We start from the raw sequence: 27,628 nt of genomic DNA, 5'->3' as shown, positions 1-27,628 counted from the left end.
AAGAGGCTGTAAAACAGCAGTTTGTATCAAACTAATTGGTGGTATTAAATCACTATTAACTGTTATTAGGATCAATTTAGTATAATTAAATCCATTGCGTTCAAGATATTACAAGAAAAAGGCAGTTGCTTATTCTCTGTTGATTCATTAGAAGTTTGTGAAAAATATCCAGTCTGGAAAATTAAAAAATACGTGCAACATCTTAAATTTCCATTTCATAATGAGTTTTGATTTCAATTAGGAATTTTTTTAACATTCCATTGATGCAAAATAAAATAAAATTACCTAGCTGAAAAAAGTCCCATAAGTTTTAAACATTTTTTTTAGTAGAAGACTTGATCAGTGCAAGGTAGGGTTTTTTTTCCTGTACTCAGACAGCTATATAAGCAGAAAGTCTACTTTCACTATTCTTAATTTATGGAAACTAAATGTAAGATACAAAAAATATTAATGCCCAGTTTCTCTGACATAATTTCTAGGTTTTATGCATTTCCACTGTTCCTTTCTCTGTGGAATCTTAGCTCTTGCTGAATGAATAAAGTAATTGCTGTAGTGACTTTAGAACAGCAAAAGGTATTCTGCCATGTCTGGCAATGCAGGACCAAGATCTTTCCTACACAGTTCAAAAGGAGTATCATCCTGTAGCATCAGCAGTATAACCCCATGATTGTTTGCTGGCAGAAATTGTTTCTGAAACAAATTGATAATTTTAAGAAGACAAACTTCAAGCTAACATTTTAAAGAAACTCTGAAGTTAGTGGAGGGCTGTGGGCTCCACCATATACAGTAGATATGGTGGAGCCTGGATAATCTGACTGGCACTTTATATAGTTACAGGTGTGGTTTGAATGGCACCTTAGGCAAAGGACCCTATATGAGCCCTGGAAACATGGGCCAGCAGCCAAACAAAGAAAGACGAAGAATAAAGTGGTTTAAACATGGAAAAAACAACCAAGACTTTTGAGGTCAAAAGTGTCCCTTTAACATTCAGGCATTCTGAATTGTCTCCCTTTTGTTGGAGTAACTTACGCAAAAAGTCATGAGCCCCCTCTTTAAGGATAAACTTTATTTAGCACATAAGATAACTAGATTCTTAAAAGATTATGTTTTTTAATAATGCAAATGTAGCAATAAGTATGATTAAATAAAATCCTTGAAAGCAAATTTATTCTCTAACTTGAAATAAATTTTCTACTAGATATAATTGGTCCTAAACAAAATCTCCTTCTTTTGTCTGTCCTTCGTCTTCTCTTTTTCAGGATTTTCTGTCTACACTGTTGCCGCAGACTCTCTGCAAGCTCCATCCTGCCCTTCAGGGAAAAAAAAGCTTATTTGCTTCCAGAAGAGGTGCAGTCTCCCTGCCTCCAGATAACCCTGACTGAAAGGGATTCATGTGGGATAAAGTAGTAAGCCAGCTTCCTTCTTGCTGTGTAGGAGTTTCAGTGCACAGAATTCACACAGCACTGTCTCAGTAAACAAGGCTGCTACACTGCCTGTCGTCCTTTTTGCATATCCTGCTCTATTCAGAGGAGAAAAGGATTGCTTGCATCATCTTTCAAATACTCATGCTGTCTCATATCTGCTGCAGTACAATGACTTTAAAAAAAATGCATGTCTTCAGGTTTCTGGATGCAATGTGCGGTGCCTATCAGCATTTTTCTCCCACTACAGAACCATCTAATTATTTTCATTTCTCCATTTTCTGGACATGTCTCAAATAACAGAGCGGTGAAAGGGTATATAGCAAAAAAGATCTTTGAGGCGAGAGTGAATTACACCTCTTATATGTCTGCACTGCTGGCTCAGTCCTGAGCATTACCTCAATACCTGAGACATAGGGTTAGCAGGGGTAAGAAGGGAATCTTTATCCACCTTTTATTTTCAGCTTTTTACTGAAGTACTGGCTGGGGTTTGCCAGACAGAATGATCTGTATACATAAACTGCCCAATGCTGTGGGTTTAGGAAGAGGTGACCACAGTAAAGTGTATCTTAGGAAAATATTTAATAGAAGGGCTTGATTTAAATGAAGTTTATGTTTTTCATAGACTTCAAACAAAATATTGATCATTTAAGATATAGAAGTGGTCAAACTAGTGGTCTCTTGGTGGTCAAATAATGTTCCCTTCTGGCCTGAAAATTTAAACCCAAGAAATTTTAGAAATTTTAACTTAGATAAAAACGGTAGCTTATCTTACTTTATGCTGCTATGTTTAAATCATGATATACTTTCAGCCATAGAAAGAAAAGAAGTTCTATAAATATTTTTTAAAACCTACATTGTTTTTTCTCCACTAAGCATCTTTTATGATAGCTAGTATATTTACTCCTTATTAATATGCACAAATTGTATAAAATATATTGATATCATACGTGAAAACCAGAGTTCTTAAAATCACTTTGATTACAAAATCAAAGTCCTCAGTGCATTTAAGTGTATAAAAGGAAATACTAGATTGTGTGCACTATATATATTATGTCTGCTTTTCCTAAAAACAAAATCCATTCAGAAATAGGATACTGGTACATTCAATTACTTTTTATAAGAAAAAAATATTTATAATGTGTTTAAAAACTCAGCTGATAATATTATTACTTTATTTTAAAAAATAGCAATTTGAATTATTCTGGTAAGAAAATTTTGAATATTCTGTGAAATTAATAATGTGAACAATAGAGTTAAGAACTATTGTATGGATCACATGGGATAGAACAGGATTTAAATACTCTTAAACAGACAACCAGCTAAAGACATGTCCTGAGGAAAAGCCTCCAGCAAATGCATAAATTGTTTAGACAATATCTCTAACAGATATGGCACTTGGTGATATGCAGCAGTCAGTAAGAGAGGCAAGTTGTTTGCTTTTTGTGATAAAGATAGACAAAGAAAGGCAATTTCTAGTAATGAAAAAAAAACCAAACAAATAATTTCTGAATCTAAAATAAAAATATACTTTTTCACAATAAAGACACTTCAAACAACAGTGGAACCATTTGTGTTGTTGTGGTACAGTAGTTCTACTATTGAAGCTTAAGATGTTTTCTTAAAAAAATTAGTTCAGCCTAAGTGGTATTTTAAAAATACCTAGGATTAATAGAACATGATTGCAGAGATACACTGTACTTGAAACTTATTTCTGGTATTTGTGCACAAAAATGATCTTAAGCTACAGAAATCTATGCTTATGCACAGAGGAAACTGGGTAAGTATAAATTCATGGATGGTCTCTTTCCTTAATAATTGTTCAGCAGCAGATATAATAAATGCATTCTCCTATTCAACCTATGTATGGATCAACCTATGTACGGATCAGTTTTCATATCTGTGTTTTATAGTGAGATGCTGTTGCTGCTCTCTAGCATCTACAGAGTCATTATTTCCACAGTGTTTTAGGTCATTAAAAAGGGAGAACTATCACAGAATAATACAATAATTAAGGTTGGAAAAGACCTCTAAGGTCACCAGTCAAACCATTAACCTAGTATTGCAAAGTTCATCACTAAACCATGCCCCTAACTGCAACCTCTAAATTTAAAAAAAATACTTCCAGTGAAGGTCACACTTTGGGCAGCCTTTTCCAATGCTTAACAACCAATACTGTGAAGAAATCTTTCCTAATATCCAACCTAAACTTCCCCTCGTGCAACTTGAGGCCATTTCCTCTCATCTTGTTACCTGGGAGAAGGTACTGACCTCCACTTGGCTACAACCTCCTTTCAGGTATTTATAGAGAGCAACATGGTGTCTCCTGAACCTCCTTTTATTCCAGCTGAGCAACCCCAGCTCCCAAATAGAAAGATACATTAAAGAAGGTTTAAGTTATAAAGTATTTATGAGATAAAGTAAAAAATAATAATAAAAAAAAATTAGTCACAAGAGGGAATATTATTGGCTTAGTTCCTCCTCTACTAATCTGTGAAAGGACTAAAATCAAATTAACTCTCTCTAAATGTACTGTGCACATTAGCAGAATGAACTGGAAAACACATGTGTTCTGACTAGAAAGATTTCAGAACTTTTCCTCTATTTAGTGTTTTCTGATAATTATTTGGCTTCAGTTTCACAGTTCATAAATCAGAATCTCCTTTGATTCTGTTGCTTCAATCCAGCATGTCCATTTCTGTGGCACTGTTATGCTCTGCTAGCAGGCGGTAATAGTGTCATCGTGTAACAGAAATCTTCAGCCCCAGAAATTGTCCAACTTTTGAGCTACTTGTGCCAATAGTCAACCTATGCTGTTAAAAGTTAGTATCTTTTTCCTTTCACAAGTATTTAATAATACCCTTTTTGGGGATATTGTTCATTTTTCCTGCTCATCTGTGTGATAGTTACCATATCTATTCAACGTTAAATTTCTTTATCTTTGTCCAAAATCCCCAAACCAAAATGAAAAAAAGAATCCTTCAAATTTTCTTCACACTTCATGATCAACTCATTCCTATTTTCCACTTTACAAATCCAGGTCTTGACATCAGTATTGATATTTCCAATGTTTTAATTATTTTCATTCCCTATTAAATGGAAATGCCTGCATTTCTAAACTGTATTCTCAAACCCGTTTGTTTTCAGTGACTTGGCATCTCTGCAATGTATATTGGACATTAAGTAGTAGATATAACCTACTTAGGATTTAAAATACAGTGAACTTAACAAAATACAAATGTCATTTTCTTACCAGTGTTAATACATCATAAATAAATTGAACTAAGTAAAAAAACCTGTACTTTTTCCAAGTAAGCTCCACTGATCTGGGAAAAGTTTCAGATCATACAAAAATTAGAAATTATTAGATAAGTCAGCACATTCACCCCTAGTTTTACACTAGGCACTTTAGGAGGGACTGAAAAAAAAGACCACCACAACCATGGCTAAGAAGTATGTTTGTGAGGACCCTGTCAATGGCCAGTTTAGAGGTCCAGCAACTTCCTAAATCTTTTGTATTGGTAACAAATACAAAACAGGCTAAATACTGATGGATCCAAGTACTTAAACTTCTTGCAGCCGATGCAAGTCCATTGACAGCTTTCCTGGGAGACGAGAAGAAAATTAAAAGACCCTGAAGCTATTTTATATCAAGAATATATTTCTCACTGCATTTCATAAATATTGAATACAGCTCTCTAACTAAACAGCAGCAATTGGTAATAATATCTTTTGATTTACACTGCTTCTTGAGGATATGGACCATTAAGGATATTTTCAATAAGTATATGACATTTACATGGTACATGAAACAACAGATGAGTGACTTCTTCACCCTTTGCTGTCATGCTAAAAATAAAGGTCAAATTCTGCACCTTTGTGATAAAATAAAAATAGGAATTTATAACAAAAGTGAAATAAAAGGAACCAAAAAAAAAGCAAAACAGAGAAGCATCTGCAGGATTTGCTACCCACTTTATCTATCATATGCTTATCTCACCTGCCTAAAAGCCCTAGGGAAAATATGATGTTTTTAGCATGTTGTGAAGGATAATAAATACAGAATACTTTGCACCATATGGATTATCTCAGACCCTCATAAAAAGCTGTCAAAACCAAGCAATATAAAAGCTCCTGAATGAGCATATGTTGCATTTTGGCATGATTATAAAGATCTTTTTCTGACTAAAGGAATCAGAAAACTTTTACATCTCAAAAGCAAGACAATCAATCACTAAAAGTCCTATAGGTTACTAGTGCAAAAACTCAAATTAAAAACAATAGAAGTTAAAGTAGAGGAATAAAACACTATTTGAAAAGCAATTGCCAGATTTTACAGTCAGTTTCCAATGGAGCACAACACCAGATTATAATCCTTATGATCTCAGACAATTAAAAAAAAATTCAAACACGATAGACTCATATTAAAGAATGAAGTTGCATTCATGACATCTATTGCATAATAAATTTATAAATAGACAAATTTCCTAAAGCAATGGACAAATATAATCTGAGACCTCAATTATATAAAAATACTTTTTTACATAATTGAGGAAACTATTTGTATCTGTACTGAAATGAAGAATACTGGGGCAAGAAAAGGAAAATTTCTAATATTGCTGCTGCAGTTTGGTTTGTTTCTGCAATACATATTGTTTTATCAACTTGTTTTGATGACAAAGATTGAGGAAGAAAAAGCTTAAAGAAGTTAATGTAGGCAGTTTTATGAAGGCTGGAATGAGAAGATTGTGGTTGAACATCCCCTGCATTGCCAGTAAGAAAACTGTATCTTCACTACAAACCAAACATGTAAACCTTCCAGCGCTTGAGTCTAACATTTTCTTCTCTTCACAACATCCTGCAGTGATCCAATCCCTTTGGGATATTGCCCATATCCATTTTTCACTGTAGCTCACTCACTTCCCTGGTAACACTCTTAAGAAAACCAAAACAACAGTCAGAAATGTGAGTGAAACAGCTGCAATGAAGTTTCATTAACAGGCTTAGTACACAACCACAGTAGTTTACACATGAAATGGAACTTTCAGGCACTGCTCTGAGGCAAACCTTGGCTATGTTTGTTTTAGCAGCCAATGCCACAAATTAGACTAATCTGATGCAAAAAGTTACATTCCAACCCAAATTATCCACAATATCCCAGATTTTGAAGCAAATACAGTCCTTACATTGTATCAAATTTATTAAATTATTACAGTTTTTGTAGTCTCAATATTCCATCATCAGGAAAAATGTACTTCAGCAATGCTGCTACTTTTCTTTCAGCATGAATATCATGATGAACCATGAGATATGGATAAAGGACATTGTTTGACAGCAATATGCACATTTTTTGCAAACATTAGATAGTGTGTCATTTATTTTATTTTTGTGAGGAATTATTTCTGTGGGATAAAGGAAGCAGTAAAATATTCTCTTGTAAGGAGAAAAGGAAGATACTATCACTATCTAATTTTCACTGTACTTAAACTTGTATTTAACAGCAGTCACTACTTTTAAGTCTACTTTCATTTAATATGATATTGTAGAGGCGTCACGCTCTTTGAAGATGGCTTATCTTCAGTAGCTGAAATGCACTGCTTTTCCTTAATTGAAAAGACAAAATCCTTTCCATCACAGGACTACATCAAAAGAGCTCCAAAAAATTAAGATAACATTAAATAATTAAAATTAGCATTTTCTTTCAAAAAAAAATTTATTGTATTATCCACAATATCTGTTCATGATGCTTAACATATGCACAACAAAGAAAATCTTGTGTGCATACCCGCTATGTTACAATATGCAGTATCTCCTACATTCCCATTTAACTTCACCGGTTTCCCAGATACCATTGTTCAAAACTTAACATATTTATCTCACTGAAAATCAGTTCTGCGAAGATTAAATATTTGCAAGCCTCTAGAAAGTTGCTGAATGAGTTACAGAAAATTTTCACCAAAGTTATTTTAAGTTTTCTTATGCTGTATTACACTACAGTTGATTAAATGAAATGTTTACTTTATAAAACAATTAACTCATATTTCAAGCCTGACTCTATCAAACTTAACTGTCAACAATATATATTTAATTGTCAAGATAGGAAAAAATGTAAAGCATACGTATACAGGATATATACTTTATAATTAATTCAAGCACATATGAAAATGCATGAGATGACAATGAGAAGCAACTCCAAATCTTTCTGACATCTACATTACTAATATTTTGAATCTTAGAATCATAGAATCACAGAGTTGTTTAGGTTGGAAAACATCTTTAAAGCCATCAAGCTCCACTGTTAAACCAGCAATGTCAAGTCCATCCAACACTAAACCCTAGCTCTAACTGCCATGTCTACATGTTTTATATATATCTCCAGTGATGGTGATTCAGCCACTTCCCTATACAGCCTCTTTCAGTGTTTTATAACCCTTTTTGTGAAGATTATTTTTCCAAATTCCAACCTAAACATCCTCTGGTGCAACTTAAGGCCATTGCCTCTTGTCTGATTTTTTGTTAGTCGGGGGAAGAGTCTGACTCCCAGCTCACTATAGACTCCTTTCAGGGAGTTGTAGGGGGGCCATAAGGTCTCCTTTCAGCCTCTTGTTCTCCCAGCCAAACAGCTCTGGCTCCCTCAGCGACTTCTCATAAGCCTCACACAATTGGCCTTGACCCATTGATTCAGTCTGCCCAGATCCTTCTGCAGAACTTTCTTGCCCTCCAGTGAACCAATGCTCGCACCACAACTTGGTGTCATCTGCAGAATGTCATCCTAAAACAACTATTTCCAGAACTATTTCCACTCTTCTAAAGTGAGTAGAATGATTAATTATTAATTGCTCTGTAACTAGCCTGAGTCTCATAAATGGTATGCATGCCTTCTTTTTCAGCAGGAGAAATAAGTGTGGCCCATTTCCTGAGCTGTCCTGAAATAATTTCCTGCAAATGAAAGAAAGTTCCTTTCTTTTTTATGCTCAAAAGGAAAATCAAAATAAAGAAATTAGGTTGGTTTTCTTTTGTCATGGGCTATCATCATGGGCTGATTTAGAGACTCAAGCGTTTTTCTGCTTGATGGAGTAGGATGAAAATGCATAGAATAAGTGTATTCCCATCATGGTAATTAGTGGATCTCTGAGGGATGACAGTGACATCACAGTTTGAATGCTACAGTGCCAGGAAAAAGGCATTGTAGGGAGATCCACATTACTGAGGGTTCAAGTGTTCCTACTTTTGCTATTTTCAGGATCTTAAATCTTTCTTAAAATGAATAACAAAGGAATAACAATTGAATTATAATGGATTTCAACTATCTTAGTAACTAGAAATTTTATGTCTCCACTTATCCCCTTTCTCTGTCACTTGGGATTTGTCTTCTTTGGGATCCTCTCTTACTTGTATTTAATGGGCTTGCAGAGTACTTGAGTATTTAGTCTCTATTCATATAGAAGCTGCTTAATGATTTTATCATCTTTATAGCTCTTCTCTAAAAACTATTTTCCAATTTAATTTCTCTATTTTGGTATGGAGAGGGAGTCATAAACAGGAAATAAACAGAACTCCGTATGTTACTAGATTTTAGAGAATCCCACTTTTATCAGTGTCATTGAGATATTGTGTTCTATTTCTTCCTGGTCACAGAGGAGTTTACACTTGCTTTAGCTTCCATTAGTATGGCTTGGTTTATGCTGCTCCTTTTTGGGTGATAAGCACAACCACAGTGGATTACTGGCTTTTGCTCCTTGCATTAATTTGTGTATGTTACTGAGCAGTCCTAGCCATGAGTCTGGTTTAACTTGCTGGAAAAAAATTATGATAGCAATGGTAACCGAAATGCAGAAAAAAACTTTGGTTCTCCTCACCGAGTACTCACTGCCACATCTGAGGCAGCGGGTACAGTATAATGGATACACACTGCACAATATTTCCCATGGAAGGAACGGGAGACAGTTTTGCCCTGCAAAAATTCTTCATTTTACAATGTTTGGACAGATATAGCTATAAAAGGCCTATTCCAGTGAAAGGTTTGTATTCCTTCTGCACTCCTCCACAAACATTTTAAGGACTAACTTACTCCTGAGAGACAAACAGACAGCTAGCTTGCTTTCTTCTTGCTGGACAAGATGGCTGGATTTTACCTATTTTAAGCTACTTAATAGGAACTAGGCACCCAGAGAGCACACTAGGTGCCTAACTTTCTTATAAAGTCAACCCAAAACTTTCACTTCCAAGGCTGTGGATTCTATGAGCACAGATATTTGGTCATTAGATACATCTATGTACAAACACCATGGAAAGCCTACTACCAACCTCATTTTCCTACCTCATTTTCTTTTCATTTTATTCTCCTTCAGTTGCATGTATTGTTACTTTTACAGGAATAATGTATCCTATTACGAGCTGCAAGTCAGTGACAGCAATGAAAGTCATGGTGCTGCTTCTGCCTATCTATTTATTTTCCAAGATTTTTCTATAAATCACACTCTCATTGTTGGAAATTCAACTATTTCCTGGACTGAGTAGCTTGGATTTACTGTGCAGCATCTTCCCTGACTGAATGTTTGCTACAGTAAATTACTTCAATAAGAATAAATTTATTTCCACTAAGCACATCAGGGATGTGATGAGCACTGTCCAACTGCAGATTTAAACATTCTTTCCAAGGATGTGTTGTGGCTCAGACTACCATAATATAATTTTACAGTACCTGTTCAGGTATCATAGTTAATCAGATATAATATCTGTGGGATTTGCTAATGGTCCCAACTATGTGATCTTTGATAAAAACAGAAAACAGTAAACTTACCTAATTTGCACACTGTACCAGTATCCATCGTCCACTCTAGCAGTGGTAGAGATGTTTTTGACTTCTGCTGTGTCATCACATAAATACTGGTACTACAGAGTGAGAAAAGGTTTTAATTACATTATTTCTAATAATTAAACAGTTTCAGGCATTGAAACTTGAATTTTAAAATGATAAATGGTTTCAAAAAAATCCTGAAGGATGTCATGTGTATCAAGGAAAATAAATGTTTCATTGAAAGTTCTGGATAAGGAAGCCTATTGTACCAGAAAAACGTACACATATATGCTTCCTAATCTGCATGAAAATGCTTTAATCTTTGTGTATTGTACAATCAGATATTATGGGTCTGATTTGCAAAGAAGTCAACCATCTGCAACCCATCTGAAATTAACACTGGCCATGGGTGAATTTTACTTAACATTTTATGGCTTCCTTACACTTCCAAACATGTAATGTAGCGTGCAGGCTTGAGCATTTTGGAGCACCATTTAATTTCCTATACTAATGTGAACAAGCACTTGATTTCATGGTTTGTCTACTTGTAATTGTAGCTTGATTGTGAGCTTAGAACCATTTGTTCATTGGGCTTTAAATCCACATTTAATTGACCAGCTTTGTGAATGATTAAGTGAATTCAATTAGTTTAACATGGCACACTGGGATCTCTGAATAGATTTGTGTCAATTAAAATACCTTCATATTTTATGGTGCTTATGATATGTTAGAAAAATATTTTTCTGCATCATTATTTTACCATGAATACAAGTAAGATGAACTTAAAGCCATCACCATTTTCTAAATGTTGGATAACTTCCTCCCCGTGACTACTCTCAGCTTTTTTTTTCTGGACAAAGTCACAATATAATAAAAGACAAAAAAATCACAATATAACAAAATAAAGTAAAAGGTAATTTTCTTATTTTCTATTCATCTTCAGTTTATATATCTGTTTAGTATGGTCATTGTCTTAAAACATGAAGGTGAATATAATACAAAATGCTGTTTCTAACAGATATTTCACAGTTCTTACAAAAGAATATATTACAGGTACTTTGGGAAACTTTTAGCAGAAAATTGGGAGATTAGTAATGAGAAAAGTAACTTTTCTTTTATTATCTTTTTATAGCCTCTTTAGTATCTGCCTATCGCTTAATAAAGCTCTAATATTACCTCTTCCTCAGAAAAGATGGAATAATTTGTGGAAGGTAAAGATATACCACAATAAACACTTTACTCTTTAAAGTTAATAAACAAATATATTCCTTGTTAGTCTGTCCACAAATAATTTTTTTTCCTGATCCTGTGGAACTGAGATTTAAATAATGGATGGATTCAAAGATTTCTACTCATAGATACATGGTAAAAAAGATACACTCTATTCCCTAACATGATAAATTTTTCTATAACAATTCATTCAATTTCTATGTCTACACCTATGCCATAGGCCTTCCTTATGACAATTTTAATAAAGTTCCATGTGAGAAATTTCAGTTAGTTTAGGTATAAAATACAAATAAAAAACCTAATAAAAAACCTAAGTATATATAAAAAGCCTAATTTGTACAGCATGTAAAGATAAAAGCTACATTTTTTGGTTTTGTGTTTTGATGTATACTCTTGTGAGTCATATTGACTCTATTAGCCAAAAATTGGACAAAACAGAAAGCAAGTTTAACAATTATCTTCTTTAAAATACTGAAGATGTCAAGAGTCTCCATAGCTTTATTTACTATCTTCTACAGTAAGAAAATTTAAAAATATTAACATTTTTACAGATTCAACTTTTATTTACTTTTCCTTCAGTGGGAGATTTTGATGCCTTACCTGCAAGGTACCATTATTGATGAAAAGTCGAATTAAAAAAGGTTGTATTATTTCTGGGCTCTGTTCAATATTTAGAAGAAGTCCATGAGGATCATAGGTCCTAAATTCCAGGTGGATGAAATTTTGCATGTTCAAATGTAAGCCTTGAAATTCCAGGTAAGAATCGCCATAGTAGCGAGCATAACTAAAATCTGTGAATAGAATTTTGAGACATGTAAGAATACAAAGACATTTTTCTTCTTCATACACTGCTTTCTTATTCTGGTAGTGGTAGCAAAGATACAGCATAATTGTTTATATCTTTCAAGGATTCATAAATGAATCTGAAAAATGATATTGGTTTTCTTCTGTCAAAGGTTAACACTGAGAGTTTATATAATTAGGCATAAAGGTTTTTGTCAAATTATATTAAGCAAGCATATAGATCAATCCCTGAAAGACTAGGCTACAAAGATGAAAGAATTGGTACGTATCTAGCAGCTTTGGCTCGACATTTGCTTCAAAGTCAGGTGTTTTCATCAAACTTAGATGCAAGAACAAATGGGTTTGGAGTCTCCACAAAAACTACGCAGTATCTAAAGGGAGGAAGACATTCTACATCCTAATTATGAAGTTGGCATCTTAATATATCAAATCTTTTCTGGTGCTATGGTGAAAGATGAAAATTTCCCTTGGGTTTACATCCATCTTGTCTCATTTATCTATAAACCTCATAGCATTCAGCACCCTATGCAATACCTGGCAAGGGCAGATGCAACTCTTTTTTAAATAGAAAAGGTATGTGAATACATGGGTTCAAGCCCACTAGGTGACACTTAAAAGGGGCTTCTTTGTATTTTTTATTTCTTCCTGTCCCCTTCTTTCTTCTCATCTTCCCTTTCCCTGCTCCTTTCCTCTACTTTTTCTGCTCCCTTCCCTTCCCTTCCCTTCCCTTCCCTTCCCTTCCCTTCCCTTCCCTTCCCTTCCCTTCCCTTCCCTTCCCTTCCCTTCCCTTCCCTTCCCTTCCCTTCCCTTCCCTTCCCTTCCCTTCCCTTCCCTCTCTCCTCTCCTTTCATTGCTCACTTTCCCCCATTTTTTCCCCTTCTTTTTCTCTCCCTTATGGTGTGATTACAAGGGAAGAGACATGCACATAGGTACCTATTCATACACAGCTGCAGTCTTGCACTTTGTTTTTTTCATTTGCCAGTATTAAAATTGAGATCACTACATTTGTCTGCTTGTAAAGACTAAAAAATATGGGTTCTCTTCCATACTTGTAACATAAGGAGTTAAGTATTTTAATTTTTGTAGAAGCAGGTATATATGCTTTAGTCTCACAGCACACAATTATTTGTTTGATCAGCTTCACGAGACTGATAAAAATTTAAAGAAATATTAACAATTCAGCCATCTTGTGAAAAATATTGGTGCAACACTATCAACCTGCATACAATACACAACACATTAGTGAATGATTCCATTTCCCTTTGGTCAAATTTCACTCAATCAACTCTACAGGGGTTTAGCATATCTTTGAAGGTCACAGATCTCTCTTTATTTTCCAAAACAGGTAAAATTTTAATCTCTTGTGACAACAACTCCAATACCAAATGCCTCACTATATATGATTAAATTCTGAACAAAAATGATAGTGGGATAAAACAAAAACTGTTGATGCTGAACTTTCATGTTTCACTGTAAGGGTATGCTGAATTTTATCCTTTCATGACTTTGCATAAACTTATTTACAAAGTCCGAGTCACACTGGTCAAATCTCAAACTAAGCTCTTAAGAAATTCTCAGTACTATATAAGAATCATCAACATATGCATACATACAACATAGAATAACATAGACCAAAAATTCCAAGCAATACCAATCAATAACCAGTGCTGCAATAAAAGAGATTTTACAATTTTAAGTGTATTTAATCCTTAAAAGCTCTTTTTTGAACTATAAGCCTGTAGGTATAAATTTCAGAAAATTAAATTAAAAAGAAAGGCACAGAAAGCTTTTTACATTTTATAGACAGGGCAATTTCTCAAATAAAAGGCTTTCAAGAATTATTGCCAATCGCTAACCCTTGTTTGTTTTCCTTCCTGAGCAAGCCACTGAGCTCTAAATCTTTCTCTCATTCTGCTTGCCCTGAATTTCCCCTGAATAGATTTTGCTTATCCCAAGGAACCACTCAGTTATCCCCACATTCCTGAAAGTCTGATATCTAACCATCTCTTTTTCTTGATCCATTTAGGAGATCAGCTTGGCTAAAAGACAGCAAAGTTGTACACAACCTCCCCTTCCTGCAGTCCTAAATCCTTCTGCTACCTTCCAAATATTTTGGAGGTGGGTTGTTTTTATTGTTGGGTTGTTTTTCTCTCCCACATTGTTCAGTGAATAATAAAGCTGACACGTGAGAAAGGTCAAAACTATGTTAGCTCTTCAGAGATTTGCTAACACAAGACATTTGAGACCCCAGATCTCACAGAAGAGTAAAATCTGTAATCATGCGGAGAAAGGAAAAATAAAGGTTGTTGTGGGAAGAGTTTATTCAACGATTCCTGAAACTGTAATTTAACTCTGATAACTGAAGTCAGACTGAATTATCTACTAAAATTCAGGGAAGACCAAACAAGCACAAGCTAGTGGCATCTACCTTTAGCTTTCTCCATGTAATTGTAGCAAGTGCACAGAGCACTACAGACAAAACTTGTGACTTTATTCTGACCAACATCCATTTATTTTTATCTTCATATGGCAGCACGTGATGAAGCCTTGAAAGACAATACACTCCATGCTTACTCAATGGATTTGAGGCCAGTTTGGCTTCTTCTGGGAAATACATTCATGCTGCTAAACTGAAAACTTCTTAAACAAATCATCTGCAGTAAAATTGCTCCAATTGCTCTAGTCCACAAATATGGAAAGAATTAATGAGAGAAAGCACTGAAGAATATTTAGCAGGCTCCAGGTTTCTGTAAAATCCATAAAAATACTACTTCAATAACAAACAGGCTACATACCTTCCCACAACAGCTATTAACATTAACTGCTGGTGTGGTTTTACTTATTAAGATTCTCACATTGTTTGTAAAAGTACACAATTTCTTTTTATAGAACATAAGCTTTGCTTATAATCCTTCTACTGCACTTAGATGCAGTTTTTTCATTTGACCTCTGGAGTTGGCATCCTAGATTGCTTTTTGTCCTAATGGAGAGGACTCATCCCCCAAGCCTTTAGAACAAAAAAAAAAGAAAAATTGAAACCATATCTTATTTTTCCCTAGGAATGCCTAACACTTGCTTTCCTAAGAAACAGACAAGCCCTTTGGTCTATAAAATCCTCTCAGCTTTAGCTTGCTCCCCCGCGCACATCCAGCTCTCTGTGGCTTTGTGTTTACTAGACTTCATATGAATGGTAAATGTCTGAATGTTAAAAAATTTGAGATTCAGCTGTAATAGTAAGCAGATACACAGGCAGGTCTGAACCCAGCTGACAGGCAAGCTTCATTAACTCTTGCCACTGGTTTTCTCTATTCCAGTGAGTATCAGCTGCATCAGCTTCAGAATGGAGGCCTGCAAATTTAAAAATTTTTGAGAGCTACACAATTGTAAGTCCTTGTTTATAAAGATGAGTAGAGAGAGATAATAAAACCTTTTTAGATGTTCACAAGCATGCACTCCTGGTAATCGAGCTTTTGCCTCCATGTATTTCTATGTATAATGTAGCCCCTGCAGTTTGCATGGACTCAGGCACAAAGAGGATTAAAATAATGCTCTTCTTCTTTCTTCTGCAATTCTTTTTGTTATGTTACACCTGGGAACAAAATCCTCCCATTCAAGCTCTTGGTCTTCCATTTTTCATGGACATATATTTCGCATCTTTTGTTATTCTATTCTTTTAGAACTATCTTACTACATTCAAATAGAGGGCATTATTGCCTATGGAAAGGACCTGTCATGAAAAAAATCATAGCAATTAATTTTCTATTTGAAATTTTATTTCTTTTTATTAAGAAGGAACACATTTCTTAATAGCATAAAAAACCGTCGTCATAAAAACCACTTCTGTTTGTTTAAAATCAGATAATGACGAAAGAAAAAACAAAACAGAAAAGCAAAACAAGAAATTCAGAGCAAGGACTGTTTCACAGGGCTGTTTGCAGACCTCTCGAGCCCAGCTGATGACTTCCAGTGGATGTCCAAGTCCCAGGTTTATATAAACAGCATTCAAGGAGCTGTGCCTCCCCTGGGACACCTTGTCAGCTTCCTCCATACAAACTGCCATGGCTTCCTCAGCCAGGGTGTGCTCCTGGCCCACCACACTGGGCATCCAGCCCTGCCAGCACCTCCTGTGAGCCTGGCTGGCAGGACCCAGGGCCCTGCCCCTCCAATGGCCACACTGATGGATGGCTGTGCCATTGTCTGCACAGTTCCCTCTCACTTCTCGCTGCTGCTTGTGATGAGCTCCCTCTGTGGGCTCTGAGAGCAGCTCTGTGTTGTCTGGTGACAGAGTTGTAGAGACAGAGAAGGCAGCTGCCACCATCAGGCAGAATACTGCACAAGCACGTGTGGAGAAGAAGCTGAGCCAGACACAGAAAGGGCCAGAGGCCATGATCCCACAGGTAGGGATGGGTGGGCTGTTGAGACAGGAGAGGCTGGAAATCTGGAAACATGTGATGGACCAGCAGACATGGTGAATTGCTCAGTGAATTGCTGAAGGCAACAAGGTTCTTCAAGAGACCCTCAGAGGCAGCTCAGCCCAGAGCTGGTGGAAGTTGCTGGCTTGAAACATTTCAGGCACATGTGTGGAGAAAAGGGCAGGTCAGGTCTTGCCCTGGCAAGGTGCTGCCCTGCTCCACACACCCTGCACCCCCAGGGGCTGGATTGCAGCTGTGGGGCCAAACCCTGGCATGTGGGAGGCAATGCTCCACACTCCAACCCTGGAGCCCTAACCCAGCTCCCAAGTGGCAAAATGACCAGAAGTCCCTCCTAAGGGAAGGGCCCAGGAAAGCTAATGGGTATGTAAGCCAGAGCACAAGGCACACACAGGTCTTGACCCTACATCCTCTTGGAATTTCTCTCAGGTGAACACCACTGGAACCAGAAGTGGTACCTGTATTTGTTCTTTTCTAAATCTCTTCTGTCTTTCTGCTAATTCCTTCTTCTCAAAGTTTGAGTAACTTAAAGTCAGATGGGTTGGAGTTTGCTAAGTGGAATGGGCTTAGAGTTTACTAAATTAATGCTTTGTGAAACGCTTCATGTTGATTTAATGCTGCTCTAACATTAAAAAGTTCCCAGATTTTCTGAAGTTTGACAGTAAAGTTTTTATTTGTTTGCCCTCTTGAGAATATCCTGTCAGTGTCTCCCTTGCATCTAACTCAAACTGCAAAAAATAACGTTAAATCCTTTTAAAAGACTCATTGAGTGAGCTCTGGGGCCTTACACCAAACCAACCTGATGTCCTCAGAGGCTTGTCTGTCAGCTTCACTGTCAGAGCAAGGATCTGGGATTCTACACAGGCCCCAGCAGGCTTGCCCAGCTCACAGATGTTTAACCCTTGTTACTCTTCCCTATGGGCACCGATAACACTGCAAGGGTAGCCCAATGCACCAAGAGTGACTGCAGAGCTCTCAGTGTGGGAGGAAGGCATGGGGGACCTTCAGTCCTGCTGCTGAGCAGGAAGTCTTACAAGGAGGTTATTGAGCCTCCAGTCAGGCTCTTTGTAGATATTAATGACAGAGGGATAAGAGAAAATATACTTAAATTGAAACAGGTATCTTACCACTGAAGAAACATACTTGTTGTCCTAACTACAAAGAACTAATCTCCCTATTATTTTTTTTTTAATTTCATAGAATATAAAAACAGGGTTAATGGATAATATTAGTCATATGATGATTTTTTTTTTGTTACCACTTTTAGAAATTTCTGTTTCAGGTAACCCATGCATGTAGGAGTGGGGTTTGGTTTTTTTCACTCTCAATGTGCTTAAAGCACCTCAGCTTTCATTTTCCTTACACCTGTTTTCTCTCAAAAAATCTAATTTCTTTGAAGTTTCATTTTTAATGAGTCATTTCAATCACTCTCTTTTGCATCTAAAATAAGGTCAATCTTCCCACCAAGTCCTGAAAGACAGCCACAGCAAAATAATCCATGAGTTTTACTCTTTACTCCCTTAAATACAATAATCTACTTCATATTTGTAACCACCATTTAAAAGGCTTTTGTTTATTTTCAAATTAGTCTCATTTACTTCCATACACTTCATTTAGTCTTTTCAGCTGAAACACCTTAAAGGCAGAGCAGAACAATGTTCTCCAACCATTATTTCTATTTACAGTTGCAAAGCTATTTCACTGCAATGTGCTTCACCTTTGGTTCCACACAACAAACCCACAATTACAGTGAATCCATGTTTTATTCTGTCACAGAAGTCTGTGCTGCATGACTAGCAGGGAATTATAGTTATGTTTTTCTCTCAAAGTTGAAATGTTCTCTAATGTGGCGTGTTAGACAACAATAAAATGTGGTTAACATCCAGAACGGTTGCCAGTGCAGCCCACAAGTAGCTTTCAAGCAAAGAAAAACAAGCTATGAATAAACACCCTTCACTGTTGCTTTTTCAAGCTTACACATAGCCAGGGATTTCAGTAGCCTTTGAAATTCTTCTGAAAGAAAAACATTACTGTTTAGAGCTCGTATTACTTCACAGTATCTTCACTACTAGCCTAAATATACACACACACACGCAGAAACACATATGTAGAATTCAGGTGCCCTAAAGGTATGGAACATCATACCTAAATCTCAGGGAGCTCCTTCTATTTCCCTGAAGTTATTACACACCTCTCCTTTCCTCACACATGTGTCAATCATGTCTGTTGCTCCAAGTTTTGATTCTTAACTCCTACATGTCCAACAGCCAGTCTATAATGTTTTTGAGTGAGGTCTGTACTCACCTTTGCTACTCACTCCATGAAGGGGACTCCATGAAGTACGCTGCACTTTCTATTAATTTTCAGTTTTTTCCTCATTCTCTTCAGGAGTTACAGTTAGAAGCAACAAGAAAACTATACATATAATATTTTCTTACACAATTAATTTTTCAGATTTTTTAAAATAAAAATGCTGACTGCAAAGAACTGGAAATATCCTCCTTGAACTCAGGGAAAAGGGAGGCAGTCTTCTAGCAGGAATCCATTTGAATTATAGTAGGGACCTGGAATGCAATTAGTGCAGGAAATTGTTTTGTTATGGTCAGAAAATTATTAATAGTTTCTAAAGCAGGATTCTGTTTCCTGGTGAAGTGTAGATTTTAAATTCAAATCTACTGCCTCTATCTATTAATTGCAGTAATAGCTTAGCGAGTTAACTGATACTTGCTTGACTGCTGCCTGCTAGTCCCAGAGGGGATTTTTGCCATGTGGGCTAGCTCATCAACATACAGATATATAGATAATGGAAAGAGGTGTTTATGTTCATGGCAGTCAGAAGGGAATAGAAGAAATTCTCTCACTGAAGGCATAAAACATACATACATACATATATATATATATATATAAAAAAATCAGGAAAAACATCAGCAGCGTGTGGTTCTGCTTCAGCTAAAGACTTTTTTTTTTTTTTTATTTTTTAAATGTACTAGAAGAGACACAAAGAGGATCAGCTAGCATTACTGCAGAAATCAGGAGCAGCTCTTACCTCGGGGATAATTTGGCTTGCTCTCAGCAGAACTTCACAAGTCTTGCTAAAATCTTTCCCCCTGCTGCTCTTTCTTACAAAGCACTGGCATCTGGAACACAGCCAGCACCAAGCCCACTGCCACTGCCTACATGTTGATAACCCCCATGGCTAGAAAGCATTAGAGCCACCACTGGGAGAAAAGCAGTTCTATCCAAAGGAAACCAAGTTTTTTGCCCTTTACTCATAAACCAACATGCTGTTTTTCAGTCTCTTACAGCTAGACTTTGAACAAACAGAACTGAACTATTTTTAGCATATAATAACTGTTTTAAAGATCACAACAATATTAATGGTCAAAGCAAGAAGAGTTCATAATGTGAATTTAAGATATCCTTTATAGTACACTTCATAACTCCCTATCCCAAAGGGAGTTATCTTCCTATTATTCAAAATATAAATTCATGTAAATAGCAAGATAATAAAGATCTTGCAATGTATTGTGAGAGCTGCACAGTTAAAGCAGAACTTTTTAAGCCTAAGATAAAAAAAAAAAAAAACAGTAATCATCCCTTACCCCCAATACAAAGTCCATAATGCAAGCAAGATTATTCCCTGATTGGAAAATAAGCAAATAAACCATTGTGAAATTCAGAAAAAGACAATATTTATATCTGGCCAAATCCACTGGTAGAATAAATATATTTTTAAAAATTTGTTTCATGGTATTCTGTTTTTCTAGTGCAGTCAAAAAATCACCATTAGGAAGGTGCATGGACTATCCAACCATGGGTATTGCTTTAAAGTGACACACACAATAACATTGTCTATTCTGTGCATTTAGTTGAGGATGTATGCACGGTATCTAGCAGGAGTATAATGGAACTCTCTGTGAATAATTTGTTCTTCCTCCAGATCCAAATATGCAGATAGCCAACATTTTGATTTAGCAATTCAGCTTGAATTCGCTTAAGATTATGTGGCTATGGGAGAAGTGAAATTCAGGTGATTTGCTGACAAGTATTTTCAGGAGTGTGCTTCTTCTTTTGAAGGTTATTATATAAATGCTTGTGAAGGCCTTAGATTCAAGTCATGTTTATCGTGAAAACCACCTCTGTCAGTGATGTCACTGATGACCTACTGTAGCAAGATGGCAATCTAAGGTTTGTGAACTAGCTGTGCTTGTTCCTTGTAATTTATGGTAATTAGTTTTACCTATTAATTGTGCACATGCCTCACTAAATTGACAACGAAATTTTATCTGTTCTGCATTTGTAAGTAACTGCTGTTGTATTTACCACAGTTGTGATTTTGCATAAGCTCCTAACTGCCTGGTGAGTTGCAGTTAAATTGGTCAAGGGCATATTTCTGTCTTCAGGACGCATTGTTTTGGTCACACCTATGTATGACATCTCTCAGGCTAGTGGCAAATGGGCAGGTTAATATCAGCTGCACAATGTCCTTATCTTGGACACATGAAGCCTGAAAACATTCCCAACTGAAGTTGTATTTTCAGATATGAACAGTATTACCATATCAAGCTGTCTTTTACAAACTGGGATGACACTCATGACCCTGACAGCAAAGCTATGGTGCTCTGAAATAATACTTAATTCATCCTTCTGGTGAAGTTGTGACTAATATCTTGCATACAGTGCTGTGTTCAGTACTTCTGTATACCCCTGCTTTCCTTTCCCCCAGTTACACAGTGCAAATATGCAGCTGTCCTATGAAAGAAATACCAAAGCCCCAATTAAGAGTCTAGTGAGCATTATTTCTGCTTCCTTCATCTTAAATAATGTATTAGAAGCCTGCAGTCTTCTAATGCATTCTTATTCTAATGCAATGGTTTTTTATTTAACTTCTAATGAAGATCTGCATGCACACAAAGCATCAACAAAAAAACACTCAGCGAATGTTAAAAACGTGAATCATTGACAGTATTAACTTCTTCAATGATGTCCAATAAAGAAGGCAAAAGATAGAAAATAACATGTCTTATGCATCTATTTCACTTTCTGAACCCTAGCGGTCTAGGATCTGCTAATGTGTATGAGAACTATGGAAACAAATGTGCCATGAATATTAAAGAATACAAGTAAGAAGTGAAACATTAAAAACATACCACCCCAATATTCCAACACAAAAATCAGTGAATGTTTTGAAGATCACACGAAAAAAACTTTGATTGAAAACAGGATCAGAAAATTTAGTAAATATAATTTATGACACATAACCTTGTAGAGAAACCCAAACTCAAAACTTCCAAGAGATGCTTTATAAATTGTAGATATAACATACAATACTGGCTGTTCCCCCTTTCTGTTTTGAATGTGATTTAGTCCCTTGAAACATACACACGCAAAATTCTTTTTTGGTATCTTTTTAATATAGGAACTGACAGTCTAAAGGATGGAGAAGGTTTAGAATAATAGTGCTGCTTAGGTAATTTATTTCAAGATATGCATTTGAAGTAATTTATATGCTGAAAAATTCAACCTTACATTTGGTGTCTTAATGTAAGCACTGTAGAATAATTTCCCCTATGTAGAAGAACTTACTGTATAAAAGAAGGCCTTCACACAAATTTTCTATAGCACAGATTCTGTATGAATCATGACAAGAAAATTAGGTGTGCAGATGCATCACCTTCCAAAATAATTACATGCATGGAATTTGTTTGTGATAATGAAAAATTCCTGTTGCTTCATAGCAAATATCTGGGTTTGTATAAAGCTTGACTAGTATCTTTGGTTAAGTGCAGACTGGACCCTGAAGTAACTACACCATGGTTGAGATAGAGACTTCTTAAATGAGAATTCATGAAAAGATCCCCACTTTTTATCCTAAGATCAAGTTAAACACAAAACTGACTGCAAACCTAAATGAGGGGACATGACTGAAAGCTAGATGACTTAAAAATGCTGCCTACATAGCAATCAGGGCTGCAAAACAAATGAGTTACCCATGCACCTTTATCTGTGATGAAAAAAAAAAAAGCAAATAGGTGAAGATGTCTGTTATCAAGATGACACAGACAATTAACGTGGCAAAACCAAGATTTTCTGCTTCTGAAGAAGTCATGCAAAACACATAATATTCAACTGTGTTAAGAAGCTGTATACTATACATGGAGTTTTCCTGTGTGCCCAGAAATTGAGATGACAACATCAAAAGCTGGAAACATTGATCAAATTTAGAATACATTCAAAGACACATATGGAGCAAAGAAAATGGTGGTGGAATATAAAAGGAGGTAGAAGATAAATGGTGGTAGAAGATAAAACTCCCCCTGGGTTGTACACTAGTTAACAAACTAGGGGTATATTGTGTAGCAGTTTCAGTTAAACCAGGCAGAAACACCAATTAAGTGTAGTGAAGATTGGTTCACCAATCTTCGTTTCCCAGTCAACGCACCAGTTAATGTGGTGGGTGTAGCACTGGCCAAACGCCAGCGCACCCACTAGAATCATTTACTTATTTTCTGCTGCGAGATAAGGATTAGGGGGAGAGCAAAGCAGGCCAAACCTTTAGAGGGCATAAAGAAAACTTTATTAACAGAACTAGAAGAAAATTAATAAGAAATCAGAATAAACCTTCAGAGCACTTCTCCTCTCCCGCACCTTTCTTTCTTTTTTCCACTGACAAAATAAAAAGAAAAATTTGGTGTTTTCAGTCAGTTCACCGCTTTTAAAATATGTTGCTCTCTTATTGCAAAAGTTCCATATCTTCTTGACTTCTCATAGGCAGCTCCTCACATCACTAACTCCTTCTTCACAGTACAGCCAACAAACTGCAGCTAGCCCACTCTTTTATAGCACTCATCATCGTTGGACACAGCTGTGGCCTATTAAGGGCAGGCCTGTTCCTAATCTTTGGTGATTTGTACAGCTGCAACTCCTCAGGTGTGAGACTACCTTCTGCACTATTCTCTTACATTCTATCCCTCCACAAAAATAATCTTTCTTCAGTCCACTTAGGGAGAGGAGTCTCTCCTGCCATGCCATGAAGACTTTTCCACAAGAAACAGTTCTCTTGTGGTTTTAATTTTCATTAATAGCAGCTGCCCAGAAATCTGCAATTGTGAAGTCCCTCCCTCAATTTTGGAGTTTTCCCACAACTAACTAGTATAGAAAATAAAAACTCCTTTTATCTCTGGGAACAGAGGTTTTCTTGTTTCATCCCTGGGGCAAAGTTTCTCATTTCTCTCACATCTTTCTGTTCAAGCTTCTCACTGGATCACAGCTACTTCAACATCTGCTGGCTTCAACATGGGTGCCACTGCTCATAGCTTGGTTAGAATGCTACATGCCCCCAGAGCATTCCATGAATTACAGGGAAAAAACCCGAAGTCTGATGTATCAATTATATATTCACCATAGCCTTACAAGAGAATTTCAGCCAAGACTAAGATATTGCCTCATTCTTCTCCCATCTGGGATTTGACTCCTTCTTCACTGACCTTGGTGTCTCCATGGTTTTTTTCTTTACTTGTGTGCATCCTTCCCTTTTTCTCTCACTTGTGAAAGAACGTCTTCAAGTTTCATCTGTGTATAGAGAGAGTTACTATCTTGCCTGGGCCTGTGGATGGTTATGTGATCTCTGCTGGGCAGCAGCAGCAGCCACTGTGGCTGCATGGCTGTTTTCCAGCCCCTGCCAGTTCAATTGCAGCCGCGGGGCTGCAGGGCTGCCTCTGTTCTCAGCCGCATGATTGTTCCATGGCACCAGCAGAACGGTTCGGGGGCTCGCTGCCAGAGTGGAGCCTGGCTTGGCTCCACCCAAAGCTGAGTGGAGCTGGCCTGGCCCGCTGGCCATGTCTGGAACTCGGTGGGTTGAGCCGAGCTGGCTGTGCGCAGGAGCGAGCGCGGTCTGGCCAGCGCTGCAGCAGAGCAGGGCCCAGCCCAGCCCCACATGGCCTGGCCCGGCCCCACATGGCCTGGCCCCGCCAGCATCCAGTTACCTGTGCAAAGGGTGGAAGCCAGAGTGTTTTTCCTGGGGTTTGTTCCTTTTTAAATGTGATCGCACAGAGGCATGTTCACTAGGTTTTCCCAAACATATTTCATTGTAAAGCACAAATTAATTTAAAATGTGAAAGACGACCTATTTCTCTGCTTAGATTTAGCCCTGACTTTTACCAGAGGTATAGCAAGACTCTGTTGCTATTAATCAGACTAATTCTCTTCCTCTGTTCTAGTGTGTGGATTTAGACCACATTGTCATCCTGTTCAGTCAATAGAGAGGAATTCCCATTTCACTCAAAGCCAAAAAAACTTTCTAAATGGACAGAAGGAAAGTTTTCTAAAAAACGGAAAGAAAACTGCAAAGCTGCCACTGGTAAAATATTCTAGATCACCATCCTATCTTGGTCACTTGGGAAATTACTTATGTCTATATGGAAATTGTCTTGCCCTAGCAGAGAGCAGGAATTTTTGTTTAGTTCTATAAATCTCTGTGCCTGCAATAGCAGCACCACTTAAACTGTGGTCTGCTTTAGAAAGGTCCCTTTAGTGTTGTGAGTTTGAAAGGACCAGATCTCTATAACTTTGGGTCATGTATTTCCTAATATGCCTTCATCTTTTAAAGATAAAAATTAGATAACGAGAATCTGGGTACCGAGGAATCGCTTTTTAAAATTTATGTTTCATAACTTTTATATAATTTTCTGATTATGACTATTTTATTATGTTGAAATTATATGAAGTAGGAGTAAATCCAGTATATTTTTACATCTTGTGCATAGCTCTAAAACCGGTCTCCATATTTATATTCTAACAAATAAAAAAACTTTGTAAATGAGGTGAATGTAAAACACCAACTAATTTGCTTTAGACATCTCCAATATCCATGAAATGTAAACAATCAAGACAGAAATATCTGCGGAAGGACCAAGGTACAAAAAAATAATTTGTATAGGAGCTGGAAATAATCTAATTTCGCAGTCAAGCCTTTGCAAAATTCTTAGCTATTGCTTTTCTGCTATTTGGTCTTCTGCATAATCTGACAATATGCCAAGTACTTTCATCTAAATGTATTTGTTAACTTTCTCAGAAATTTAAAATTCACCTCTGGTAAGCCCATGGTTTACATGGTCTATATAAAATGCAATTTAAGAAAAACAGTATTGTCCCCTATCTTCCAAGTAAAGATTACTCAGGAAAATCAAACTACTTATACCCACTTATACTTAAATAACACATAGCAAGAATCACTGGGAATTTCTTGGCTGTGACAGTGTTCACAGGGGTTTTCAGGATAAGGGAAGAGATGTAGATCTGACTCCATGTTTCAGAAGGCTTGATTTATTATTTTATTTTATATATATTACATTATAAGTAGGAAATAGAAGGAAAGGTTTCATCTCAGAAGGCTAGCTAAGCTAAGAATAGAATAGAAAAGAATGATAACAAAGGCAGCTGGCTTGGACAGAGAGAGAGAGCCAGTTCTGCTGTGACTGGTCACTAAATCCAAACATCCACACGAGACCCACAGACCCACCTGTCACATTCCACAGCAGCAGATAACCATTGCTTACATTTTGTTCCTGGAGCCTCTCAGCTTCTCAGGAAGAAAAAATCCTAAGAAAGGATTTTCATAAAAAGATGTCTGAGACACTTGGCAAACACTGAATTCTGTTTTGATAAAAAAAAAGCCAAAACCCTTCAAAAATAGATTATTCGGGAGCTAGAGCATCCAAATTTAATTTCTTTTGAAAGTTTGATGGGAATTGACAGCAGATATTGATAACAAATGAAAACCCCCTTATTTACACCAAATAAAATTTGGAAAAAAAATGTTTATTATCATTTTGGATACAATGACATTTCATTCATCTAACTGTATTTAAAATTTTCTTACAAATCTTAGTTAGATTAATTAGTAAAGTTAGGCACATTAAATGCAGACAATTGAAACAAGTAATTTCAGACACATAAAATGTAAAAACTAAGAATAGCTGCATCTGATAGCTATTTGTATATGATTTTCACCAAAAATATTCATGTGGAAATCTCTTTATTAAAGACAAGCACTATAGTATTTAAGATTAATTGTTTTCAATTTCTAATATGCCCAAAGTAACAAAATAGTTGCAATACGTTTTATAATAACAGGAGCAGGTGCTGTGCACACTTTGGAGAGGAACAGATACTAATGAAAACCAGAAAGACCCTGAAATACAAAAGCTTTGTCTTGAAAATTGATATTAGCTCAGCACAAAGAAATTTCAAGTGTAATCTATTGTATGGTGGTACACAATGCATGTATTACTTAGGATGGTGTTTAGAGTGTTAGAGAAATATTGATTCTAATTGGTGATGCCATTCATTGTGTCTTCATTGATGGTTTTGTAAAGGTCCTTTGTTTCTTTATAGGATGGGAAATTTGTAGTCAATTTGGTTACCTTGAAATTTCAAGCTAGCTAATAATGACTATGAAGGAAATTTCTTTATATCTAATACTATAAATAAATATTGGAGAAAGATATTTATTATTACAATATTGGAAAACCTTTTGAAATACTCTCCTACAGTTATAAAGAAAAATTAAACATCTAGCTTGTGTCTTTTATAGCCCACTCCTAAATTATTTTTTTTCAATTTAATACTTTTAAATTAATTGTTGCTTTGTGAATCAAAACATCAAAAATTCATCTTATGTCTTTCAAATGTTCAAATTCAATGTTTTACATGAAAGTAAAATCTCAGTATTACCAATTTCTAGTATTAAAACCTTTATTCTCATGAAGAAAACTCCATGCCTTATGCTTCCATGAGCTCCATTATGAACCTTTTCGTTCAGCATAGTTTCAAATTTTATCAACTTTCTAAGGAGAGTACCAAAAATGACCTGATATTTATAACTTGACTTTTGTCAGTTAAGTTTAATGAAAATCAGCTTCTGTACAGGAAATGTGTTAACA

The 27,628-nt window shown here is 36.2% G+C and overlaps 1 protein-coding gene across 1 annotated transcript in view; it reads right to left on the bottom strand.

Annotated features, from left to right (window-relative positions):
• Positions 1–27,628, bottom strand: part of EYS (eyes shut homolog) — a 723,503-nt gene that overhangs the window by 248,453 nt on the left and 447,422 nt on the right. Inside the window, 2 exon segments of the mRNA XM_066547467.1 lie at positions 10,225–10,316; positions 12,052–12,242. Of these exon segments, the coding sequence (XP_066403564.1) occupies positions 10,225–10,316; positions 12,052–12,242 (283 nt within the window).

The sequence above is a fragment of the Molothrus aeneus genome, chromosome 3 (genome assembly GCF_037042795.1).
Source record: "Molothrus aeneus isolate 106 chromosome 3, BPBGC_Maene_1.0, whole genome shotgun sequence".
Classification (NCBI taxonomy): Eukaryota; Metazoa; Chordata; class Aves; order Passeriformes; family Icteridae; genus Molothrus; species Molothrus aeneus.
Note: the sequence above shows the minus strand (reverse complement) of the source record. Positions and strands in the feature narration are given on the sequence as shown.